General features: G+C 36.6%; 1 protein-coding gene across 1 annotated transcript; it reads right to left on the bottom strand.

Moving 5' to 3' along the window:
- LOC127417231 (uveal autoantigen with coiled-coil domains and ankyrin repeats-like) lies at window positions 1–26,228 on the bottom strand. Its single transcript, XM_051657093.1, has 16 exons — window positions 25,919–26,228; window positions 23,967–24,094; window positions 19,432–19,520; window positions 19,238–19,302; window positions 15,510–15,567; window positions 14,761–14,831; window positions 14,521–14,627; window positions 11,885–12,066; window positions 10,477–10,514; window positions 8,644–8,724; window positions 8,484–8,511; window positions 8,307–8,347; window positions 5,719–6,729; window positions 4,661–4,780; window positions 1,517–1,582; window positions 1–1,380 (listed from the first exon to the last, which is right to left on the bottom strand). Exons 1-16 carry the CDS (start codon window positions 25,952–25,954, stop codon window positions 1,309–1,311), a joined length of 2,193 nt encoding a protein of 730 aa, XP_051513053.1. The 5' UTR covers window positions 25,955–26,228; the 3' UTR covers window positions 1–1,308.
- Between the last annotated feature and the right edge of the window lie 1,214 nt (window positions 26,229–27,442).

Raw genomic sequence — 27,442 nt, 5'->3', positions numbered from 1 at the left:
TTAATGGATGACTACGCTGAGGTGAATGTTTAGCATCAAGTCTCACGTTTCTCTGTTGAGTTCTGGAATCAAAACCATATGTTGAGTGTTTATGTAAACTGTGTATTAGGGTTTATTGTAAGGGCTTCTCTTTGGAAAAAAATACAGAGACCAACGGATAGATTTAACTGAGTACACAAACAGCGTCTTCCAATTTACAGATGTCTATTCTTCTAAGTCTTATTAATACAAAACACTGAGTAACCCTAGACCACACTTCATATTTTTTTAGGATATCAGAGATGACTACCACACTCGACTCTGCTCCAGGACACTGAGCTTCATGGCAAAATATTTACTCTTGGAGAACTCAAAAACCCCTTTACGATTTCTCATCAAAAGGCAGCCAGTCTGTGCCGAACACAAGAGGGCAGTCTGGTCCCTTCACATCTAACAGCGGTGTAAACAGACTGACGAAACACTTTTTAGGGATTAGGGAGCAGTTGTCATGGACCATACAAACCATATCAAAGAGGTCCACTCAAGGCCAATAATTGAGAGTGGTTTATGAAAGAACTGAAGTGTAAATGTGAGCATCTTAAAGGTAAAGTGTGTAATTTCTGCATAATTAGTGGCACCAAATGGAACTGCAATCTGTTGTTTGAGCAGCCTAACATAAGACTGGCTCATCCAATGACATTACTTCACCTTTAACCTCATCAAAAATAAGAGTAGATATTTAGGCAATATCACATAAGAGTGCTGTTGTACAGTACTGAATATCAGCAAAGCTGTGATTCAGTCTTTTTGGCACAGTTGTGAGTGTGATGTTGCTTTTATACAGTTCTGTTAAGAAGTTTGTATGGAGTAACTTACAATACTTACAAAAGTTTAGTTCTCCACCAATTAAAATAATACCAAAATAATTAATGCATCAAGCTTTGTTTGTCATCAAGCAACAAAGCCTGTCTGCATTGCTCCAAAGACAGACAAGTAAATTAGAGGACCAGAACTAACTGTTGCACAAATCTGAAAATTTTATAGACAGTTCATTTGTTTTAGTTACAAAAGGACCACAGTTAAATCTGCACATGTAATTCTAAATTATATATAATTATATATATAATTCTAAAATGTTTAAAACATACATAAAATCTAAATTACATGAAATTAGTCTGTTTTGTTTTTTGAAAAAAAAAAAAAAAATTAAGTATTATAGAAGTATATATATATATATATATATATATATATATATATATATATATATATACACACACACACACACACACACACACACACACACACATACATAAACACTAAATGTTATGCTCAACAAACACACTCCTCTCTCATCTTGGCAATCTGAAGCAGAGCCACTCTGGCCTCTTCATCCATGAAACCCTGCAAAAGAAGACCAAAACTGTTTAAATAAGCACCTGGCATCTGGTTTACTTTTGAACAACTACACATCAGCACATATCAGCACATCAGAAAATAACATAATATACATTATATAAGGTAAAAGAAAAAATGTTACCTGTGCTGCACTGAGCAATCGTTTTTGATATATTGAAAGTACATGTCTGTAATGTTTTTCAGAGTCCTAGCAATGAAAAGAGGACATGAAGTTCATAATTGGTTTTCACATCAGATACTAAAGAATAACGAATAATGCATAAACCCACATTTAATTTATAATCATCATGTCATAAAGTGCTCTGTATTGCTGGATTACTGTAAAAGCATCAGGAAAAAAGAGACAGCACTTGAAAAGTGAAAGGTGAAATATATTTGGAGAGTGAATTATGTTTAATGCTATTTTTAATAAGTCAATGCAGCTTTCTTCCAATACCACAAGGCAATTTCATGCTACTCTGTGGGATTGATTAAGTTGTTGCAAGGTAAGTTTCTTTAAAGTTAACCAAGGTGAAGGCCTCTCCAGCCACCAGTGTAATGTTTAAAGGGTGGTGTGGTTGTCTATTTTACACTGATGCTCTTGTTGCTTAGAGACATAGCTACTGTAACACTGTAACATCTTGGCCCATTTCTAACCCTTTGGAGCAGAACAAAAGATGCCCATTGAGCAAAAGCACAACTCTACTGGCTAACTGTCTGAGGGTGGCTTTAAATGTGCTGTACTTTCTCTCATGTAGCAAAAACATAAACCATACTCTCCGATGTATATTATAATAAATTCTTGACAGAATATTTCAGAAATATTACTCCAGAATTGATTACTAATAAAGGAAATTCAGTTTAGGAAAGTGATGATTTTTACTTATGCTTAAACATCCTGTTAAATGAACATTTTGAAACATTTCTCCCGCAGTCTTTTAAAGAAAAGCAAAAAAACAAACAACAACAACAACAAAAAACAGTTACAATTAAGTACTTATAAGGTACTTACAATGGAAGTTGACAAGGCAGCACAATTAATGTTAAAATACATCTGTAAAGCCACAAGACTTAAACGCATTTGTCAACATGTGATCAGTGGTAAAGAATTACTCAGTGGTGATTTCTCAGTGCCAGCAAAGCCTTCTCTGCTGGCGTAACATGCCTAATAAATAAATATTTTTTCATCCTTTCATTCTCATTGACCTTTTTGCCTATGTATTTTCAATCGTTTTCCACTACTAATTCATCTACAAACGAATAGCAAAAACAAAAAGTTTATCCAATCAGAATTTATTCCTCGATGTTTACAAGCAAAGTGTGACAACTGTTTCACAAATCGCATACCCTAAGCCATGTTCCTTAGCCAAAGCAGCGTGTGAGTCTGAACTGCTGCCTGTCAGGCCTTCAGAATTTCGGCAGAATCCCTCAACACTGCAGTGAATAGGCATCTAAAGTCAGATTGTCCGATTCATCAGCCAATCAGATTGATTTATTTGTTCTTGGTGGGTGTGGTCTTTAGGATATGTCTCAGTCCAGGCCTTCTAGCTGGCCTTGAGTGACGCAATCACGCGTTAAGTGATGTACGTAATTTGAAAGTGAAGAGCACAAGATCTTACTGACGAGTCGGCTGTCATCACCATTTAGAAAGAGATCCTTATGGATTTTAATACCTGAGATGTTCTGCATGATCGTGCAATTGATTAATTAAACAGAAAACGAGCGCTGATTTTCACTTCAAGCAAATTGGTAAGTGCTTTTTGCATTGTTATAGCAACATCATGAGTTTTTTAAGTGTAAATTAGGCTGCTTGAGCATTCAGTGCCGGATCAAGTTTTGAAAAGTAATCGTGTACCCTGACAAAACAAACTTTATTGCAAGCAAAATTTAAATCGCAAATATTACTAGAGAGCTTTTTCTTGGTATTAGACCTCCTTGATTCTGGCTTTCGTGCATGGACGTGTTTTTAAAATGTCAATTGATATTATTAGTTGACTGCCACGTAATGAATGATGGGCATACGGTGTCTTATTCATTGTGAAACTGTGTTTTCTTAATGACATGAATTGCGCTGAAGACTTAAAATGCACGGGCCGCGGCTGCAATTACTTAGTAACCTTGCCTGTACAAAATTATTTCCAATATTACAACTCCTGCCGGTAAATACATTTTCACATGTACACAAGGATTCAGGAAAAGGGCTTTTTATGTAAAGAAAAATCAAAACACAGGAATTATGTCAACAAATAACTACTGTAGGTCATCCATTTAGAATTGAGCATTTTTCATTTTATTTATTTTCATATTTATCATTTAGTATTTAGTTCTCCCACTACAAAAATTAATAACCTTGATTTGAAATTATGCCATAAATGCTTTCAATAGAGATTATAATCTTGGATAGGAGAAAGTATTTTAACATAAAACACACACACAGACACACATCAGCATTAAAGGGAAAGTTCACCCAAAAAAATTAGAATTCTCCCTTCATTTACTCACCCTCATGCCATCCCAGATGTGTATGACTTTCTTCTGCAGAACACAAATGATGATTTTTAGAAGAATATTTCACTATTAGCTCCTCACAATGCAAGTGAATGGGTGCCAAACTTTTTACACTCCAAAAAGCACATAAAGGCAGCATAAAAGTAATCCATATGACTCTAGTGTTCTAATCCATTTCTTCAGAAGTGATATAATAGGTGTGGGTGAGAAACAGATCAATATTTAAGTCATTTTTTGTTAGAAATTCTTCCCCCTGCCAGGGAGTGATAAGCATAAAGAATGTGAATAATCAAATACACAAGAAGAAGGTAAAAATGATCTGTTTCTCACCCAGACCTATCATATCACTTCTGAAGATATTCATTTAACCACTGGATTACTTTTATGCTGAATTATGTGATTTTTGTAGCTTCAAAATGTTGGCACCCATTCACTTGCATAGTATGGATCAAAAGAGCTGAGAAATTATTCTAAAAATCTTCATTTGAGTTCAGCAGATGAAAGAAAGTCATACACATCTGGGATGGCATGATGTGAGTAAATTATGAGAGCATTTTCATTTTTGGGTGAACTTTTCCTTTAATAAAATCTTATTAGATCAAGCCTGACTCAGAAGTCAGCTAATTAGAATGTTTTGATTCTAGATGAGTGATTAAAACTCCTAGTAACCTCAACTAGTAGCACAAGTCAAGAGTACTGACCAGTTCAAAGAACTTCAACAAAACAGGATAATCTGTAAGAAACAGCCCTGTAGGATGGAGTATTCAATGTGACTGACCTCTAGCTGCTGTTGTAGGCTGTAGACCTGAGCCTGGAGGGAGCAGTCTGAATGTGGGGGTTCACAGGAGCTGCCCTGAGCCCCCCGCTGTTTCTCATGCTCCACCAACACCTCTAAATTCTGAGACAGAGAACATGTGTTATTAATATAGAGTGCTGCCATATAAACATGACACGTCGATTTACTGTACACTCAATACATAGTCAATCTCCAAAAACAACCTGGATTTAAGTGCCTTGCCCAAGGATGGCTCCTTAGAGTGAGGTTCCCACACCTTTTGGCCAATGAATTTCAATTACTTTTTCAGTCTTCTGTGATTACTGGATAAGAGTTTTAACTTAAGAAATAATTTCATAGAGATTGCACTCACAAAGAGTGTTATACCTTGAATGTTACCTTTAACACTTTTAAAGAGATTTTAAAGCATAGAAGAACAAATTATTCACTATAGAACTGTTCATGGAGTTAAGATTCTATTCATATATTTTTGTTTGGAGTTTTTTAGGCCTAGAAATCTACATTTTAAAATCTCTCATATTTCCAGATTTCCATGACCACTGGAACCCTTTTATAGGTTGAACAAACAACCTTTCAGTTATTGCCTCTGATTAGCCTAACCACTAGACTACATCTTCTTGGATGTGTCTTTAAATCCTCTTTAAATGTGAAAAAACATAGAATCATTGAATTGTTTAGTATTTGTCATATGATAGTTTCAAAAAATATACTAGGCCTTAATATTTAGCCTCTGCTTTGATATCGGGATTTTGGATGGTCTCAATGCAAACTTCAGAAAATCCAGATATACAAAATAGAACTGAAGAAAAAGGATAATGAATATACAAGCAATAATCAATAACCTTAGTAACTTTATTAGATGATATGCTCTGCTGGTCCTCAGTTCTGTTGCTCATTTCAGTTGGCTGAATATTTTTTTCTGCAATCCTAATGATAACACATTCTGCTCTGTCACACTCTTTTGAAGAAGACACTTGATTAGACTGTATTTCACTTGGTACTTCAACAGTACGTACACTCCTGCACTCTTCACTTAGTACCTGAGCATCCCCTTCTTCTCTGGTTGAGATGTTCACACTCCCCTGGTTTTGTCTCTTCTCCATCTCTTCAAGGGCCAGTCTGAGCTGCTCTACCTCTTTCTCCTTTTCCTCCAATAAGGCCACAGGGACAAACTTGGCCTGCAGAGCCTCTTGTATGGTGTCCAGCTCGGTCTTCTGTTCTTGGAGCTCTCTCAGCAAGCTCTGGTTTTCCTCTTGGGCACACTGGTACTTCTGCAGAGCCTCCTCAGCCCTGGCTTCAGCCTGCTGCAGTGCATTGTTTAGCAGGCTTGTTGCGGCCACATGCTCGGCCTTGCTGATGTATCTCTCTGGATCTATGGTCGGTTCACAGATCTCTGTGATAAGATCAGTCATTGTACACTTTGCATCGGTGGGGCACCACTCTGATGGGGTTTGGGTCTCCTTACACAACATCTGAGCTTGTTGTGCCTCCACCGTTGCTAACCTGGACCTTAATATGTTTATCTGCTGTTCTCTACTGAGCAGCTCCTGGGAAAGCCGGCTAAGTTCCTGCATTAGGGAGCTCTGGTTCTCCTTCTGCTGCTCCACCTCCCACATGCTCTGGCTAAGCTCCATCTGCATCTTCCCCAGTTCTGCTGCGGCGGCCTCCCGCTGGCCTTTGGCTTCTTGAAGCTTGACTCTCAGCTCCTCCACCAGGTGCTCTCGGACAGCCACTAAATGAGCTTGCATCTGCCTTACTCGGGTCTCAGAGCCTGCCATTCTTCTCTGCACCTCATCCAGGGCCTCCTCCAGCTCCCACGCCCGGCTGTGGGCCGCATGCAGGGCTTGCTCGCTGCTCCTCCTCAATCCTTCATACTCCTGACCACGCAGGGCTATTGCTGTATCCAGCCTGTGCACCTCCACCTCTGCTGCTTCATGTCTTCTCCGTGACTCTCTCAGTTCTCTTCGAAGGGCCTCCACCTCACCAGGCAATAAGTCCACTGATATGGGAGCAGATCTGACTGGGACAGAAGCAGACTGTGCATGCCTGACCTGCATTATTAAAAAGGGTAATGTTGAGGTTATAAGGATGTTAAAAGGGATATTTCATCCAATATAATGAAAATGTCCCCTCATGTTGTTCCAAAACTGGAAGATTTGTTTTCTTAGATTGACCACAATAGAAGATGTTAGGCAGAATATTAGGTACTGATAACCTCAGCCATTCACTTTTACTGCATCTTTGTTCCATACAATGAAAGTGGATGGTAACTGAGACTAACATTCTGCCTAACATCCACGTAAGACAGAAAGTCATACGGGTTTGGAACAACATGAGGGTACATTTTCAGAATTTTCAGTTTGGATGAAATATCCCTTTAAAGAAATACTCTTTAGTTTCTCAACTTAAAGATGAAGTGTGTAATTTCTACGGCACTCGCAGCACCAAACAGAACCACAAAATAATGACTATTTTCGAAAAGGTTTCCAGAACACTTCTTCTGTCTACTGTTGGTCATAAAACAGATAGGCTCGTGCCAAAAAGCTGTGGAGGGTTGGTTAGGATTCTCAAACAAACGGAGCAATTTTTTGCCACAGAGCCACAGTGTTTACACTTTCAGGAGAATTAACCTTCAAATAGCTTTCGTGTAGTTGTCTATGCATATTAAGCTGGGCTTGGAGAAAGTACTTGGACATTTAAAAAGTTAACATACTTCACCTTTAAATTAATTTTCACTAACTTTTCATTTCATTCACCTGATGAGAATGGGATGAAATATGATATATAAAATATGGGTAATATCTAATGAGAATACAGTCATTTAATCCATTCTTTCAAAAAGTGCTCACATTGGGGGCCTGGGTAGCTCAGCGAGTAAAGACGCTGACTACCACCCCTGGAGTCACAAGTTTGAATCCAGGGTGTGCTGAGTGACTCCAGCCAGGTCTCCTAAGCAACCAAATTGGCCCGGTTGCTAGGGAGGGTAGAGTCACATGGAGTAACCTCCTCGTGGTCGCTATAATGTGGATCTTGCTCTCGGTGGGGCGCGTGGTGAGTTGTGCGTGGATGCAGCGGAGAATAGCGTGAAGCCTCCACACACGCTATGTCTCCACGGTAATGTGCTCAACAAGCCACTTGATAAGATGCGCGGATTGACTGTCTCAGATGTGGAGGCAACTGAGATTCGTCCTCCACCACCCGGATTGAGGGGAGTGATTACGCCACCATGAGGACACCATGAGGCGCATTAGGAATTGGGAATTCCAAATTGGGGAGAAAAAGGGGAGAAAATCTAAAAAGTGCTCACATTATAGAGAGGACTCAACTACATTACTTGTTGAAATGAATGAGAAATAAAACATGTCTGATGTCAAATGAGAACTCAGTCCTTTAATCTCTCCATTCTTTCAGAAAAAGTGCTCACATTATACTAGATTACATGGGAATTTTTACCTTAATGTAAAATGTAATGTAATTGACAGATAAAAGGAAGACCAAAATATGAGCAAGTTATCAAGGTCACATCCTTAAATTAAAAATAAGGGTTTAACTAAATCTAAACATACATATTAATGCCATTCTCCTTGAGTGAACACTGCAGAGGGTCAAATTAGGTTAGTCAAGATACCTGTGAGGAATCCAGATTATGACTCTGTTTGGCATCTTTTCCTTAAGGAAAAAAAAAACATGTTAAAAACATTAAAGCCCTGGCCTGGAAAGCCTTTTTGATAAGACTGATTGCAATCCTGATATTCCCACATGTTTGACTGCCACGATGACAACAAAAACATGTCCCGGCACTTACCCTCAGTGGAGCGACTGCTATGTTCCCTCTGTAATTTAGACAAAACACTTTACTGATGACGTTCACACCTGATCACAGGACCACAATCAGCTACAGGTAAATATCAGGCTGATAGCTAAACCCTAATCAAATATCTCATATATCTCATATTGCAACTCACTGTGATTGGTTCTGATAAAACTTTCTCCATCTTGACTGATCCTGCTTTGGCCCAACCAATCCCTCCAGATGAGGATTTAGCCTGAAAATTTGAAGAAAAACATTGTTATAATTGAAAACGTTTCTTCAGAAAGTGTGATCGACTGGAAATATGCCCCATTATAAAGCTCTCCTACATAATTTAATCATCATTTGATGAAATACTGCTGCTATGAATAAGGTGCATATATAATGATTTTTGTTCACATTAAAAAAAGGCTTGTCTGTGCTAAAGACAATTACTTATTTAAAATATTGCACACTATTTCTACACATTTAATGGCAACTAGTTAAACTGGATTGAAGGTGGGTAGTGAATATTTTTGTGCTAAAATACAGCACACAAAAACATCTGAATTGTTTAGTGAATTCACCTCTGTACATTTTGTAAGGAAAATTATAGGTTATTTTATCTGTGACATGCTGATTAACATGGCACAGACAACAATTTTGACTTTCCATTTGTTTTTACAAACTGAGGACGAAAGAAATACACTTACAATGGAAGTCTAGAAAGCAAGCATGCAGCACCGCGAATAAACACTTAAATATGCAACATTCAACAAAATTCAGGGTGTACTGTAGGTGTTCAAAGCTTATTTCTTTAACACAACAGAATATAGATACTTTCTTTAGAGACATCTCAAGGACGTTTCTTCACATCTGTATTCTGACTAGAGTGTAGGCACTTCCTCACATCTGATGTCTACTAAATTAATTTTCATCAGCACTAATATGCCATCAAAACTAATGATTCTCTTTCATTTCATCTTAGCAAACTCTATGATAACACAGCCTTCAGAAAATTCCATTTGTTTTCACAATCTCAAGTGAGTAGAAGAATCCAAATGAGACTATTAATAATAAATGCAAATGTTTCATATCTCCCTATGGTCAAATTAAACTAAACATATGCTACATAATCAGCAAATTGATTTTCATCATGGAAGAGACACAGACAGCACACCGATCGCTCTCAAGTGACAGCGTAGGCTAAGAGGAATGCGCGATTAAAGCTTGAGACTCTAGATGTCTTACTGCGATCAATAAACAGATAGGGTTAGTGTAATTGAAGCAAAGCCAAGATTTCAGTGTCTTATGCTAACTGCCTCTTCTTGAACTTGACTGTGCATAACATACCACACAAGTACATCTGTCACAATTATGAAATTAAACGAGTAATTAACACAAATTATTGACATAAAATTTTAATTACCTTTGTTTGTTATGCATGAATAACAAGAAATGTATTTCTTAAAAGCAAATATTTGTAAACAAATATTGCAAATGGCTGAATGACATGAATATTCATATTTTAAATATTAAAATATTTGCAAATGTTTAAAATATGTATCTTCGACTATTTATCTTATATCCACTTTTCGAAGAAAAAAATAAATAATTATACTTAGCAACAAGTTTAAAACTTTTCCAGTAACGTGTGGCTGAAAATTATAGTAAAGTAAAATAATTATTATTTTAAATATTACAGTATTATTTTCTAATAGTAATATATTTCTGTCCTAAATTCCTCACTTTCAGATGCCATTGCAAGGCGGTCAGGATTTCATTTTCAGTTTTTGCACTGGGTTCACAACTTGCATTGCAAGAGAATCGCAAACCTCCTGAGATGTCTGAGTTTGTTTGGAGTGCTTACATAATGCACTACTGTACTGGAAATTCAGTACTTTACATAAAATTCCTTAATTTGGGTGGAAAAATGTCATTTGAAATTAATAAACATGGTTATTTCAAACAATCATGATTAGACCAAACACATTAACTCCAACATTACCTGTTTGATCTTCTGCAGAACTGTGACAGTCTCTTTTGCTGAAAAAAAAAAAAATGTGCAGAAAGGTTATTGCACATGTTTTAGCACATACTGCATGTGATGTTTCTGCATCTAATGTACAATATTTCTAATGAGCATTTTAATATGTAAATGTCTTGATTTACAGAATGTTTACTGGAATTACAGTATCATTGATGGAAATACAAGTGTACCGAGGTCAAATACATGCAAAACATGACAACCATTTTATGCTCTTTGCAGAGCTGTTTGGCAGTGACGTCAATTTGTAGGCGAACCCGAAAATCTAATTCACCATGGGTTCCGTCAGGAATTTCCTATGGGTTTTTATAATGGCAGTTTTGAGTAAAATAAGGACTGTGGTAAACATTACTTTATGATCCATGGATGTTTTGTTCTACAACATAATAGTAATGTGTAGAAGTATCAACAATAAGGAAGCGGGGTAGCAGTCCAGGTAAATCAAACTTTAATGGTTTCCCAGTCTGACAAACAGTCTTTGGCTTTTCAGCAGTGCATTTACTCTTCAGCTTCACAACAAGGTATCTACTCTAGCTTTAGTCATAAGAGGCAACATAAACTTGTAAATAATTTAGGTTAACAGCTCTGCAGCATTTAGCTTCACAATCTAGCAGGACTGTAAGACTGGGACTCTCTCTGTCTCACTGGTGTTCTCAGCAGCCTTTTCAAGCCCATCTGTAATGAGAAACAGGTGTTACGCATCATTAATCACCAGGTGATGGCCCTTACCGCTTCCTCTCTCCCCAGTGACAGCCACACGACCACACCCCGCTCCACATAATGTTTGCCACAGACCTTATTTTATTAATAAATCCAAAACTGCCATCATAAAAACCCATATGAAAATCCTAAGGGAACACATGGTTAAAAAAAACAAGTATTTAATCCAAGTGATCAAAGAATAAGCAAAGAAATTGCTTGAAACAAACTCTCACATGATCTTTCTCTTCAACAGTTTGACAGTTCTTAGAAATATCCAGGTTTGTACTACGCAATGCACAACGGTCACCAGTTAAAACTGATTTCTTTTCAGTGTGAAGCTGTTACACTGTTTGTTTCTGTTTTTGGGATGAACATATGAGCACAACTAGATCTGAAACTGTAGGCCTAAGCTATTTTTCACATGACTGCCTTTGTCCTGAAAATGACAGAGTGCAGGTTTCTAACAGCCACGCCTGCTGCCTGCAAGAGCATGTAAAGTAACTGTAATAAAGGCTTGTGGGAGATTCAATATGCAACATAAATTGTAAGAGGAAAATAAATAGAAAAACTGTTCAATATTCTTCACTAAAACTTAGTTTGTTACACCAGTGACGCTTGTTGTGGTTCCTGCTTTAGGAATTGTGGACAATAAAAAAACAAGTGTTACCTTTAGTGGCTGCTTCCAAAGCATGTTTTACAAGTGTAATCAAGTCTTGGTTCTGACTTAGTCTGGCATAGTGGTAAGCATCATGGCCATAGAGGTCCACTGCTGACATATCTGCCTTAGTCTTCAGGAGAATCTCCACAGCTTCTTTACAGCAGTTCTCACAAGCTAGGATCAGTGCTGTTCTAGAGGGAACACACATAACCATATATAGCTGGAACAATCAGTCAAGAAAAGAATTGATCACCAGTACAGCACTATAGAGGTCATTCAGACTTTATGACTCAGGCTCACATCTGTGGCTTAAAAAATATTGTATCGGCTTTTGTAAGCAGTTCATGGTTTGACATATTAACCGAAAGCTCCAAACCGGGGGAGAAAAAACTTTTTGGCTTTCAACTATGTTTTAATCAAAAAGATATTTCAGTATAAGGCAGAACATTGTTTCTGTAATTTTATTTTTCATTTACTGCTTTCATAATAGAAAATGAAACAGTGCATTAAAAATATGAGAATGTGTTCATGAAAACAAAAGCTTTTGTGTTAAGTCTGTTTGTTATTGCCTTTATCAATGTAAACATTTTCTTGAAAGAACTTATCCATCAGAGACCATACAGCTTGGTACTTCAAAAGCAGTGAAAATATAACAAAGAAAAACTGACTGAAAATGCTGGGTTAAAATACAGATATTAGAAGGTATTAGAAACCGTTTTAAATGCCTAACTTGTTGCTTTAATTTAATGATCATTAAATGTTGTTAATAACTAGGGATGTAAATAGATTAAAATATTTTTAAGTAGGTTAAAATTTGCCTTTCAAAACTTCCAAAATGTTGCATTCAATTTGAATGCATTTGGTTCCTTTCTTAAGGAAAGACAACTTTCTAATATGTAACAAAGATTCTTGCCACTAGACATTTGTAGTCCACCACTGGCTTCCCTTTTAACATTGTTTTTTACTATGTCACTCCTTTTAATTACTTTGTCACTACTTGTTGAGCTGTAACCTCGTGTGACCCCGCGTCCACATGTGTGGACGTTGTATTTTGGCTTTTCTTTATGCACCACATAATTTAAATGAATTAAAACTGACTGAATACAGTTTGCAAAACTCTACACTGTCATTTAAGGGTTAAACTTCTGGTGCACCGCGTGACGTTACACAACAGCATGATGTTGATTTCCAGGAAGCGCTACTATGGTCATAGCGGCAACAAAAGTGCCTCTTTAAGGCTTAGAAACCCCTTTAAGTTTTTTGATTGAAACCTTTTGGTTGTAAAGAGTAGTGTCTCTAGTGTCGCCACTTTAAAAAAATCCATTAATTTTTTGCGCGTCAGCTTGCTGATAAACATGAAGTCCACATATGTGGAAAATGGGACCTTATTCCCTCAAAAGTTGAAAAAACATGTTATTTTAAATAATTTTCAACATTAACACACCTTTGGGTAATTTCGCTTCATTTTAATATAGATTTTGTATATTTTATTTTGTTATCACTGTGCAATACGGTTCTATTTGTTTAACATTAGTAAATGCATTCCTAGATTTTTACTATGCAGACTGCAGATGATTTTTGGACCACTCAACATGATTGGCAGACATGGGACAATAATAATCATTATATAGATTCATAATTTTATATTGCTAAATTTTATTTTAACATGGTTGGCTGTGATCTGATGATGCTGGCCATTACTTTGAATAAGAATTGTTTATTCAGCTTTATAGAAAATCAGTTGTACTGTCTATAACGTCTCAAAAACATGAACATCCAACACTCCTGGACACAAACTATTTGATGAAAAAAATCGGACTTTCTATAGCTTGGTATTACTTAAAATTTCACAACTTAGTCCCACTGTCCACATGTGTGTCCACATTTTTAGTAAAACTATTTGCTTTAGAAAACATTATAATTTATTACATTTTTTGCATGTTTATTAGGTGCTACTAGTTTCAAATCAAAAATGGAAATGGAAAATGCACACAGCAGTCATGTGAGGGTCTCAGAAGGGTAATAGCCATAGCATTTTGCCTCAAGTAAAGGCTGAAAATAAATTTAGCAAAATGCCCCGTCTGATTTGAGAACACATTAGCCATTAAGAAGGCATTTTTCCATCCTTTACTGATATTAAGGATTGTTTTGTGTGTTTGTTTTAATCATGGACACCTCAACATTCTTGCTGTACTTTAATTGAGAATGTATGCAATGCATATTAGTGTGCTATGCACTTCACCATTTCTTATTTTTGCTTTCTGCGTTCAGTACAAAGATTAAAATTTATGCCACTTCTATTCTTCTAAAAGAATACCTTCCTACAGTAGCTGTATGAGATGGATTTATTAAGGACAATTCAGAGATTTGCTGCACTGCAACTGCAATGCCCTTGAGACCACAACTACCCTTTTCAAGTCATATGTGTACAGGTTGATTCATACAAGTATACAAAATGGAATGCAATCTAAATCTGTCATTTAAATGTGATTATCTTTCTCTATTGATCTCTTCTGCATCATAGAGGCTGATCTTCTGGTATTGTTTATACAGCTCTGATCTATGCAAACACTATGTGCATCATTTCTAATACTGAGCAAAGGAACAGGAAATGTAATTACATTTTTTCTAAAGTTTTCCCTTACTTGTTTTGCTTGTCTTGAAGAATAGTGTGTGCCCCGTACTGCACTAGCAGCTGGCATGCTCCAGGTTGGCACATCTTAGCAGCTAGCAATAGTGGAGACCTACCATCCTGAAATATTATGAAAAGACAATGCAACATACATTGCAACATCTTTTCAGTTTCAATTTCAATATCAAATTTTCTCTCTCACTCACTCATAGTGTCTAAAATAAATGGCTGTTTACAAACCTATTTTACTTACTGCGTCAAGAGCATCAATGCATGCGCCACTGTCACAGAGCATTTTGATGACTGCTTTGCAGCCTACATATGCTGAAAAACAGAAGACACAAAACATAATCTTCCAATCAATTCTGACAGCTAGATATTTTATCTGTTCCTGATGTAAACTCATGCAGTTATTGTAGGATTCATAATGAATGATCTGTACTGAATGAGAACAATAAATCTGACTCACACCCAAAATACAAAATGAGACTAACTTTTATGAGCTTCATTTTCAAGCTGTGGGCAAGTTGAAGAAAGCTCTAAGTATATTGGTTTTCATACAATGTTTTTACACTTTGGAATTCCTGCAGGCTTGTTTGTTGCATCAAGACTAAAAACAGAGATAAAATATCTAGCATGTCAATTAATTAAATTCAGATTAATTAGACATGTCTATAAAATGTTGAACTTTGGCAGCCACATAAATAAGGCCATGTATAAAACAAGGAATGTTTCAGGCCAAACAATCCTATTACTATGTATAATGTTTACTAATTCTGCCTAACATCTCTTTTCGTGTTCCATGGAAGAAAGAAAGTCATAAAGGAGTAAATGAACAACATAAAGGTGAGTAAATGATGAGAGAATTATAATTTTTGGGTGAACTACTTTTAATGTGTAAAAGATGTATAACAGACTTATGCAAAATAATAATGTTTAATAGGTCTCTATAACTTGTCATATCTTAAAAAAAAATAAAAATAAAATTAAAAATCTACACACCTGCATCATGCAAAGCTGTACGTCCCTGCAGGTCTCTGCTGTCCACAGGACATTTAAACTGTTGGACAAATAAAAAATAAATAAAACATTGTCACAGACATGCTTATTTTTCTATCATGGTGGGGACTTTCCAGTGAGTTCTATTGTTTATCTATTAAACAAATATATTTATATATATATACACACACACACACACACACACACATGACAGAGCAAAAACCAGATTTTTGATAACTTTGCAAATTAATTAAAAAACTGAAATATTATATTGACATAAGTATTCAGACCCTTTGCTATGACACTTGAAATTTAGCTCAGGTGCATCTAATTTCTCTGGATCATCTTTTAGATGTTTCTACACTTTGATTGGAGTCCAGCTGTGGCAAATTCAATTGATTGGACATGATTTGGAAAGGCACACACCTGTCTATATAAGGCCTCACAGCTGAAAATGCATATCAGAGCAAAAACCAAGCCATGAGGTCAAAGGAATTGCCTGCAGAGCTCAGAGACAGGATTGTGTCGAGGCACAGATCTGGGGAAGGCTACAAAAAATTTTGGCTGCATTGAAGGTTCCCAAGAGCACAGTAGCCATAATTCTTAAATGGAAGAAGTTTGGAACAACCAGGACTCTTCCTATAGCTGGCCGCCTGGCCAAACTGAGCAATCGGGGAACAAGGGCCTTGGTAAGAGGGGTGACCAAGAACCCGATGGTCACTCTGGTCGAGCTTCAGAGATCATGTGTGGAGATGGGAGAAACTTGCAGAAGGACAACCATCACTGCAACACTCCAACGATCTGGGCTTTACGGCAGAGTGGCCAGATGGAAGCCTCTCCTCAGCGCAAGACACAAAATAATCACCTACAGGACTCTCAGACTGTGAGAAACAAGATTCTCTGGTCTGATGAAATGAAGATTGAACTGTTTGGCCTCAATTTCAAGCGTCATGCCTGGAGGAAACCAGGCATCGCTCATCACCTGCGCAATGCCATCCCAATGGTGAAGCATGGCAGTGGTAGCATCATGCTGTGGGGGTGGTTTTGCAGGGGACTTGGGGACTGGTCAGGGTTGAAGGAAAGATGAACGCAGCAAAATACAGAGATATCCTTAATGAAAACCTGGTCCAGAGCACTCAGGACCTCAGACTGAGCCAAAGGTTCACCTTTTAACAGGACAATGACCCTAAGCACACAGCCAAGACAACATAAGAGTGGCTTAGGGACAACTCTGTGAATGTCCTTGAGTGGCCCAGCCAGAGCCTGGACTTAAACCAAAACGAACATCTCTGGAGAGACCTGAAAATGGCTGTCCACTGACAATCCCCATCTAACCTGACAGAGCTTGAGAGGATCTTCAGAGAAGAATGGCAGAAAATCCCCAAATTCAGGTGTGCAAAGCTTGTCGCATCATACCTAAAAAGACTTGAGGCTGTAATCATTGCCAAAGGTGCTTCAACAAAGTACTGAGTTAAGGGTCTGAATACTTATGTCAATGTGATATTTTAGTTTTTTCTTTTTAATAAATTTGCAAAGTTATCAAAAGTCTGGTTAATCAGTTAATCAGCAGTTACAGAAATACTCAAACCAGCCAATCTGACACCAACAATCATCTATGCGATTATCTAATCAGCCAATCGTGTGGCAACAGTGCATAAAATCAAGCAGATACGGGTCAGGAGCTCCAGCTAATGTTCACATCAACCATCAGAATGGGGAAAAAATGTGATCTCAGTGATTTGGACTGTGGCATGATTGCTGGTGCCAGATGGGCTGGTTTGAGTATTTCTGTAACTGCTGATCTCCTGGGATTTTCACGCACAACAGTCTCTAGAATTTACACCAAATGGTGCCAAAAAAAAAAAAACATCCAGTGAGCGGCAGAACTGTGACAGAGATGCCTTGTTGATGAGAGAGGTCAACAGAGAATGTCAGTTCGAACCAGTCTGGCCAAAGTCTACGGTAACTCAGATAACCACTCTGTACAACTGTGATGATAAGAATAGCATCTCAAAATGCTATTCTGAGATGCGGATTGGTGCTGTTCTGGCGGCACGAGGGGGACCTACACAATATCAGGCAGGTGGTTTTAATGTTGTGGCTGATCGGTGTATATATATATATATAATATATATATATATATATATATATATATATATATATATATATATATATATACACACACACACACACAGTTGTGCTCAAAAGTTTGCATACCCTGGCAGAAATTGTGAAATTTTGGCATTGATTTTGAAAATATGACTGATCATGCAAAAAAACTGCCGTTTATTTAAGGACAGTGATCATATGAAGCCATTTATCATCACATAGTTGTTTGGCTCCTTTTTAAATCATAATGATAACAGAAATCTATGTTTAGGAGCGGGTTTGGTTATTAGCAATAATTAATAAACATCAAAGATAATTATTAATTATTAAAATCAATAGAACATTGATGAGAATCAATGTTAGCTTTTTTTAATCCTTTAAATCAACAATTATCAAAGATAATCACTAAACATTAACATTGATGAAACATTAATTAAAATTAACACTAGCTTATTGATCATTCAAATTCAACAATCATCAAAGATAATTATCAATTATCAAAAATCAATAGAATATTAATAAGGATTAACATTGACGGGGCACCACCCTGGAATCAGGGACTAATAACCAGAGAGTATAACAGTCTCATCCGAAGAATATCGATTTTCAGGAGGAAAAAAACAATGATATATAAATATATATATATATATATATATATATATATATATATATATATATATATATATATATATATATATAACAGGCTTCAATATAGGCTTAATATTAAGTTTGACCTAATAATATGTATACCCCACCCCTACCCTAAACCTAACCTTTTTTCATTTTCAAATTTTTATTAAGACACTTTTAGATTGTTTTAAAGATATTTTCCTTATAGGGACCACTGGCTGGTCCCCACAATGTAGGCAAAACCTGACACCAATTCACAAACAAAAATGAAAGTTTGGAACAAAAGAAATGCCATTTCAAATCTACAAAAATGTATACCACATCTTAACCTAATTTAGTTATTTCTCTGCTCATTCACATATACCGTTAAATACACCTGTATATTGAAGAGAATGTAAATTGCAGTAATGCCTCTCAGCACATGCTCTCATCATACATGCAAATGTCCTTATCATCATTTTCACACTGAATGCTTTAGGAAAGCATAATTTTATTTGCCTTCAACTTGTCCCTTTAATACTTCTAGCTGTTTTTTGTTATATCAATGCAGTTGAATGTCCATTGCAACTAATTTTGTTTTAATTAGTACTGCATTCACATCAAAGCTTTGAGAATACGGAAAATGTACATTTTCACACCAGATAACACACCTCACATTCTTAACAGTGTTTGTGAGTGGAAAAACTGTTGCTATGATACAAAATTGAACAGTAAATTGCTCCAGCCCTGCCTTAAGCTCACAGCTTTGTGGAGATTAAAAGCAAAGGAGGATCCCAAAATTTTTTTTTTTTTTTTTTTTAAATAAGGGCTTAACACATAAAACACAAAATATGGTAGGAAAGGGTAGTAACAAAAAAGAAATACTGCATTGAGCAGTATTTGGCAAAGCAGTCATTAAAAGGGCTGTTTTTCCCTCAACACTGTGACATTCCAGAGCGGTTCCACGCTAGTTTTTCTTCCTGTGATTGTTAGGAGAATTCAGTGTACGATACCTGCAGAAGCTTTTGCACACACATGGAATGACCACCCCCTGCAGCCATATGCAAAGCTGTTTTACCTGCAGAGAGGAACAACAATGACATTTACAAGCAGACACATGTCATATACAGACCAACTCTACATGAAATATGAGCTTTTATATGAGTGTGTATGTACAGTCATTAAAAAAAAAGTAGTAAATTCTTACCGGCAACATCTACTGCCTTCACATTGACACTGTTATCCAGGAAAGCATTTAGACTATTTATGAGGCCTTTACTAGCAGCAACGTGAAACCTTAAAAGACAATTTAAGAAAATAATTATTACATTTATTACTGATGTTATCATTTACACTGCCATACCTTTACCGCAACAATTAATAATAATTAATTTTGCTCTTTATTGTCAAAAATATTATGTATCTCTTCTACGCTATTGCAGGGCTTTTTTTTTTTCTCTCTCTCCCCTTTTCTCCCCAATTTGGAATGCCCAATTCCCAATGCGCTCTATGTCCTCATGGTGGCGTAGTGACTCACCTCAATCTGGGTGGTGGAGAACGAATCTCAGTTGCCTCCGCGTCTGAGAACGTCAATCCGCGCATCTTATCACGTGGCTTGTTGAGCACGTTACCACGGAGATACGGCGCGTGTGGAGGCTTCACGCTATTCTCAGAGGCATCCACGCACAACTCACCACACGCCCCACCGAGAGCGAGAACCACACATTATAGCGACCACGAGGAGGTTACCCCATGTGACTCTACCCTCCCTAGCAACCGGGCCATATTGGTTGCTTAGGAGACCTGGCTGGAGTCACTCAGCACACCCTGGATTCGAACTCGCGACTCCAGGGCTGCAGGTCATTTTGACCTTTTCCACTTTAACACAGATTTACTGTAACGTAATCTCAAATAATGCCTGAAACTTCATGACATCCTCCACAGATTTTATTTGAACATGCCACTGTAAAATGCTTTCACTGTCACCATGTCTCTCCTGCTCAGTCACAAACAGCAAATTGCGAGTCTTGAGTTGTGATTTGTCATGTGTGATCAATTTGACCCAGTAACAGCTATGCTGGATCTTCAATGGTAACAGCACTGAACGGATATTCATACATAATGAGTATTTATGGCAGAGCACAAATTTTCAGTGGCTAACATGGCATAAAATATGCATTTATAACTTTATAATAACAACATAAGTCAAGCTGCCTATGATATGATGATGTATTAAGAGCCAAGACACATAGAAACATGCAATAACATGGCAGTCAAGGCTTGTTTTAACAGAAAAATACACAACCACTCCTTGAGCCTAGTCACAAAGCAGTCATGATGCTTCAGCAAATATTAAAGCAATAATAATTTATTGGTTATTGGTTGAAAACTATTGAAGTAAGAAGAAGAAAGAAGGATGAATAAGACTACACTAGTCAGGAGTGGAGTATAAACACCAGTTATCGGGTTAAACAAGTTTAAACCGATTTTGTAGCATAAAGGTAAAAAATCCTCAAAAAATTCGAGATGTAGATCTATTGAAAAGTGTAGTGGTTTGACATGAGATGCATATACTGTATTCTATGTATTCAACAGGGGGGAAAAAACTAGCAGCTTAAAGGTACTGTTGGGGAAATACTGCCATTTAAGTGATAGAACACACAAACAAGGACAAAATACATAAACATATAGCAGAATATGATTGAAATCCTGTCTAGATGCCTGGCACACCCAATAAATAACAAGCCCTTTCCAAAAACATGTGACAGGAAGAGATTACAATAGCAAAATAGGAATGTTTTTAGGCTGAACATAACATTGCACACTTGTGGTTAACTGATAAGGGGTTTTTTTTAATGGCAGAAGCTGATATCTACAGTGCAGGGTGGCCGATGGTTGATATAATGCCAATTTACGTAATACAATTTAGTGAGAGCAAATAAGATAAACTAATTTGTCACAAATCATCCAAGTCACCAGGGGGCACCATCCACCCTTGTGTGATTCTAGAAAGTATCTCCATTCCAATGGACCATTCCTTTCACCTGGGACTCATTTCCTGCGTGCCAAACGGGATATATCAGCCTCCGACAGGCACTTCGAAGTGAGAACAATCATGATAGTCATGCTGTAAGATAGCTTCAAACAAAATTCCCAATAAAAATGACTTAAATCTGAGTTCCGAATGAACGTTATTATTGAGCCCCACACCTTTAAGCCTTCCAAAGCTCTCACAGACACATTCAATAAGACATAGGCATGAACACTTCTGAATGGAATGCACCCATTATTACCTTGTTGGCTTCCTTAATTTGCTCGTAAATTTTTGGCCAATTGGAGTTCTTTCCTTGTCTTTGTAAATAGTCTCATCAGTTAGAAGCAACCATATAAAAACTCAATTTTGTTTCTTGCCAGGTTGTCAAGTCTTTTTTGCTCTCCTTGAAGAGCTTTTTGTTTGTACTTTGTTTTGAAGGAAAGATCCTGATAAAATTCTTAATTTTATCCTTTCTGTTTTGAATACTTTTTTTCTTGCCTGATTTTCTGAATTTGGATTTGTCTAACCTCATCAGCTAACTGTGACAACTGGTTTAAATGTACAAAATTGTATGAACACTATTTACTACAAAATTACTGAAAGTGATTGAAAACTATCATAATATGTGCACTATCCACTGAAAAAGCTATCAGTATATTTTGGAAATTAAATAAGATGTCATGAGCCCTTCTGTCAATCGGCCAATCAGGTACAGTTATCGGCCAAACACCGATTGATCAGCCTTGTCAATATATCGGTCTATCACTAATGCACAACTTGTTTCAACAGGTATCTTCTCCTGTAAACATTATAACCACAGCAGTGTGACTATTTAATTAAACTTTTATATTGTTAGAAAGCTTTTATGATGATGTCTACTCTTGGAACAATTGACATGCTCTGCTTTTTCTCATGTCCCTCTTTTTCACACCTTATGAACTTCTTACACGCCTTCTATGGCTCCATTGTAAATGGGATATCACACTGTGCTTGTGATGGGCTACTATCTAACCATTCGGGTATGAAACACTCATTAAAGGCTTGTAATTTCCTTTTTATTTTATTTGTCTAGAAGAGAATATCTAAACCAAATGGCAGAGAAGCAGCAAGCGTTAATATTGGGAACTGTAGGGAATGCCGTTTTCAAAGTTAATTGAAAGTGTGGAGATTTTGGTTTATATTATAGTTCTGTGGAAGCATGTGGAGCTGATGGGACTGGAAACAATGGGGGGGGGGGGGGGTTGGTTCTGTGTCTTGAACAACACAACATGAGAACTTTTGTTTCCATTTGTTTACTGCACTGTAAATCAGTGCAAACAAGATCTCAAAAAAATCTAACTCACTGATATAACTCTTCTCAAAAATGTCTCTATCAAAAATCTGATCATAAAAAGATATGTGACAGAAAATATATTTTTTTTAAACATTCACCAGTTGACACAAATGTTCATACACGGTCATCTTCTTATTGTAGAGATGTTAAATAGTTAATAGGTTATGTGCAGCTAGCCACCACTTCCTCTGTGTTAAAGGTCAAAAATCAATGAAGTCTCAATGAAGAAGAAAGCTAATGATCAGTATTTGTATATAAAGACCAACCTGCTGAAACAAATGTGGCTAATTAGGACAGTATCAATACGCCTATAATTTTTTTCTTTTTTAGAAAAAAGTATTTTATTTTTCAAACTCAGTTTATAATTTGAGCTTGATTATGAAGAAATCGTAATGATCATCAGGAGGTGCATATTTCAGAATGTATTTATTTGTGTGCTTTGTTTACCTTTCTTCGCCATATAAAAGCATATCAGTATTCAAGAATGTGGTCCTTCAAAGATCTCATTACCAACTGTGGTAGCAGTAGCATACCTCTGTCAATTACACAGTGAAGGAAAACAAAACACTTCACAAAGCGAAGAGAGAATTCTAGGTAGCTTATCCGTTAGGGTAAAAAATAAAAGAAGGCTAAAAAAAGTATGATCTCTAAACCGGACCGCTGCAGGAAAGGGATTAGGGTGAAATTGCCTCCAAATTTGTTTTCAAGCAGTTAAAACTTCGGTCAGTCTGCAGGTGTCAGTCATAATCATCCAAGCAATTCTAAAGACATGAAAAGAAAAACACTACAAAACTAGAGAGCTTGGACAGACTCCCTACTTTCCATTCAGAAGCGGTTACTGGAAATAAATTCAACAACAATCAAGGCATTGTGCATTGCAGGGGAGGATGAGGACACACAAAAATAGGGCCAACAAAATCCCTTCCCTCGCCCTTTGCCTGGACATCTGCACTTTTATTATAAAGCTATCTTTGGTGGCAAGAGACAAGGGATGAAATGCACAGTGAGAAAGTGAGCACAGGAGTCCCAGCAGGAAGGAAGTAAAGAGATATGTTTTTGAATTTCACATGTCAAATCAATGATTGCAAGACTACTTGAACCCAGAACCCTTTATAGAGTGGCTCAGCTTGCACTTAGAAGAATAGTGCAGGAATGAAGTCAATAGTTTTTTGCACAGAAACAAGGAGGAGACAAAATTTATACTTGAAAATGAGTTGTCATTGCAAAGATTTCATGTAAACTGGTGGCATGTAAACCAGCTACACACACATGTGGGAAATATTCTTATTTGATATTGAGAAGAGAGGACGAAATCTTGGACATTTGACAATGATTTAGCATCACATAAGAGGGGTCATTTGAGTGGGGCACTTACGCAGAACAGCCCTCTGGGTCTAGTCTGGTGGGGTTAGCTCCTTTCTTGAGTATGACTGTGAGTTTGTCTGTATCTCCATTTTCCACTGCTTTCATCAGACGCTCATCAAGCTTTCCCCATTCTGTACTCTGAGGCAGACAGAAGGCACATGTAAGACATCAGAACACATAATATTCACACAGAATGACTGTGAGACACCAATGTCGAAGAACATCATCAATGTCAAAGATCATAATCAAAGATGAGCAAAGTACTACTACTATTATTTTTCAATTATATATTCTTCTCTCATTTAATACAAACATTTCCTGCTGGAAGATTTTAGGATTACATTTGAGAGTATAAGTGCATCTTGTGTGCTGTAAAGAAAACAAAGATATATGACCTTTGTACAAAGGGGTTAACCTGTTAATAACCAGTTACCAGCATAAAAAATAATCAATAATAAAAATAAAAAATTAAAAAAAATATTCACTCCAGAACAATTCAAAGAGATTTCGCTCCTGTTTTCGGTTATGTTCTGCTAGAAAATTTTTTTGTTGTTTTCGTTCCTTAAACAGTTTTTAGTCCCTGCCACAAAGCTCAGTTAGTATTACACTAAATGACAGTGATTTAGAGAGCAGATGTGGTGCAGATGCTGAATAGCTTTACAGCACTAGAATTTAGAATAAAATCAGAAGCTTTGAAAATGTTTGAGGGCCTTTCATAAATAGCCTTAGATCACCAAAAAGATTAAAGGAATAGTTCACCCAAAAATGAAAATTCTCTCATTATATACTCACCCTCATGCCATCCCCGATGTGTATGACTTTCTATCTTGTGCAGAACACAAACGAAGATTTTTTAGAAGAATATTTCAGCTCTGTTGGTCCATACAATGCAAATGAATGTTGGCCAGAACTCTGAAGGTCCAAAAAGCACAAAGGCAGCATAAAAGTAATCCATATAACTCCAGTGGTTAAATCCATGTCTTCAGAAGCGTTATGATAGGTGTGGATAAAAAACAGATCAAAGGTCCTTTTTTACTATAAATCTCCACTTTCACTTCCACATTCTTCTTTAGTTTTTTGGCAATTCGCACTCTTCTTGCATATCGCCACCTACTGGTTGGTCAAAGGTGGAGACTGACAGAAAAAAGGACTTAAATATTAATCTGTTTCTCACCCACGCCTATCATATTGCTGCTGAAGACATGGATTTAACCACTGGAGTCATGTGGATTACTTTTATGATGCCTTTATATGCTTTTTAGGGCTTAAAAGTTTCAGTCACCATTCATTTGCATTGTATGGACCAACAGAGCTGAGATATTCTTCTAAAACTCTTAATCTGTGTTCTGCAGAAGAAAGAAAGTCATACACATCTGGGATGGCATGAGAGTGAGTAAATGCTGAGAGAATTTTCATTTTTTGGGTGAACTATCCCTTTAATGCCCTACAGACTGTAACAAAACAACGACCTTCCAGGCTTGAGAAAACAATATTGTTACATCATTACAACATTATTGTAAACCATTGTTTGACATGATCAGTAGTTTGACATTTCGAGCAGTAAATAAAATCACATTACTTAGGTTATTAACGATTATGGCATACTGAGTTTGTGGTAATTATTAAATGTTTATATCAAGTGCACAAGTTTTACTAGACAGTCAGTTCTAGCACGTGTGAAATACCGCAGCGCTTAAAAAGAAAAACACATTTAAATGAACTACTGAACTGCGTCTTATTTCTAAAGCTGATCTGATCAAATATATCACGATTCGTACACACCTGTCCTTTTTCTCACTTTAGCCACAAACATAAGCATGCCTGACTTTAAGCATAACAATAAGCAACTTACAACCACAACCCCATTCTTATAACACAGATTCAGTTTTCAGGACATGTTATAGGCTTTGTCCAACAAAGTGTTGAAAAACTATACCAAAATCTATTGTAACTAATGTTTACCTCGTTTTTCTTAAGTCGCTGCTTTAAACTTTTCATACTTCCAGAATAACAGTAACTAAGCCCAGTGCACTTGTCCAGACGTCCAAGTTTGCGTCTCTTGTCAAAGAAAGTTTGTCTGTAAACCTCATTCCACCCCTCGGTTACAAGGTTCAGACTGTATTGGGACCTGACGCACTCCCATGAACCAATAGTCAGAAAAACTGTGCAATGCAGCCAATCGGCGTGGACTGGGAGTCTCCGTATGAAGGTCGTGCTGCAGAAAAGCTTATTCACATGGTTTGTGGGCTACACAGATTCCACAGACTCTACAGATGCCTTTAAAACCAGCTCGACAATGAGTGTTTGTTTCAGTGGCTGGTTAGAAATATGCACATATTTATAATATCGTATGATTTCAAAGAGCAATTATTTGTTATACACACAGATATAGCACTTTCTCTTCTATTTTATTTTTCTTCACATATTGTAAAATCACTCTAGTAGTATAGTAGATGTTCTATATGTTCTGATTGATTTTCAGCAAAATCTTCATAATTAGAATTCTTTGTACTGTGTTGTATAGTGTTTATTGTTCTGTAGTGTTTTGTACTGTATTGAATAATGTATGCCGTGTTGACTTAAATGAATATTCCGGGTTCAGTACAAGTTAAGCTTAATCGACAGCATTTGTGTCTTACTGTAATGTTGATTAGCACCAAAAAAAAAATGTATTTTGATTATTAAAAAAAAAAAAAAAAAAAAAACTTTGGCACAATGGAAGTGGCCAATTTTAGGAACTATATATATATATATATATATATTGGAGCTGTTATAATTCTTCTGTTAAAACTAATGTATTATTTTAAAGTTGTTTAAATCATTTTTACGTTGTTACAGGGTTTTTACAGCACTACTTAATCATGGCAACGAAGTTGTAAAATTTAATACAACTTTACACACAAAACACAAGCAAGCAATTTTATCACACTAAAATCATGTTAACATGCATACTGTTTACATCTTGTTGCTATACTTTTAAAACGGTGAGTTTTTTAACGTTGACGGATTGGCTCCCATTCACTTCCATTGTAAGTTCCTCACTATAACCCATATTTTGCTTTTATCAAATAAAAAGATAAATTTGGTGGTATCAACATTATGCCACAAATGCTGTCGAATGAGCTTAACTTGTATTGAACCCTGAATATTCCTTTAAATATTTTACTGTACATTCGCTTGTGTGCACTTTCACACATTATCCCAAAAGGAGTGCCGACCAAGTATTGAGTGCATAAATTAACATACTTTTCAGGAGGTTGACATTTCTGTATTATAAATTCTTTATTCTAATATTTTGCGATACTGGATTTTTTATTTCCATGAGCTGTAAGCCATAATCATCAAGATTCAAACAAAAAAAGGCTTTAAGTATTTCACTTGACGTGTAATGAATCTAGAATATATGAAAGTTCCACTTTTTGAATTAAATTATGGAACAACTTTTCCACGATATTCTAATTTTTTGAGATGCACCTGTATGTTACA

The sequence above is a fragment of the Myxocyprinus asiaticus genome, chromosome 26, assembly GCF_019703515.2.
Source record: "Myxocyprinus asiaticus isolate MX2 ecotype Aquarium Trade chromosome 26, UBuf_Myxa_2, whole genome shotgun sequence".
Classification (NCBI taxonomy): Eukaryota; Metazoa; Chordata; class Actinopteri; order Cypriniformes; family Catostomidae; genus Myxocyprinus; species Myxocyprinus asiaticus.
Note: the sequence above shows the minus strand (reverse complement) of the source record. Positions and strands in the feature narration are given on the sequence as shown.

Excerpts from the sequence above, each read along its gene's own strand:
- LOC127417231 (XM_051657093.1), bottom strand. The coding sequence starts at position 25,954 with ATGAAAAGTTTAAAGCAGCGACTTAAGAAAAACGAG. Across the intron at positions 15,568-19,237 it reads GTGTGCAAAAGCTTCTGCAG|TTTAAATGTCCTGTGGACAG; the intron begins GTATCGTACACT and ends TTTGTCCAACAG. Across the intron at positions 1,381-1,516 it reads GATTGCTCAGTGCAGCACAG|GGTTTCATGGATGAAGAGGC; the intron begins GTAACATTTTTT and ends CTTCTTTTGCAG.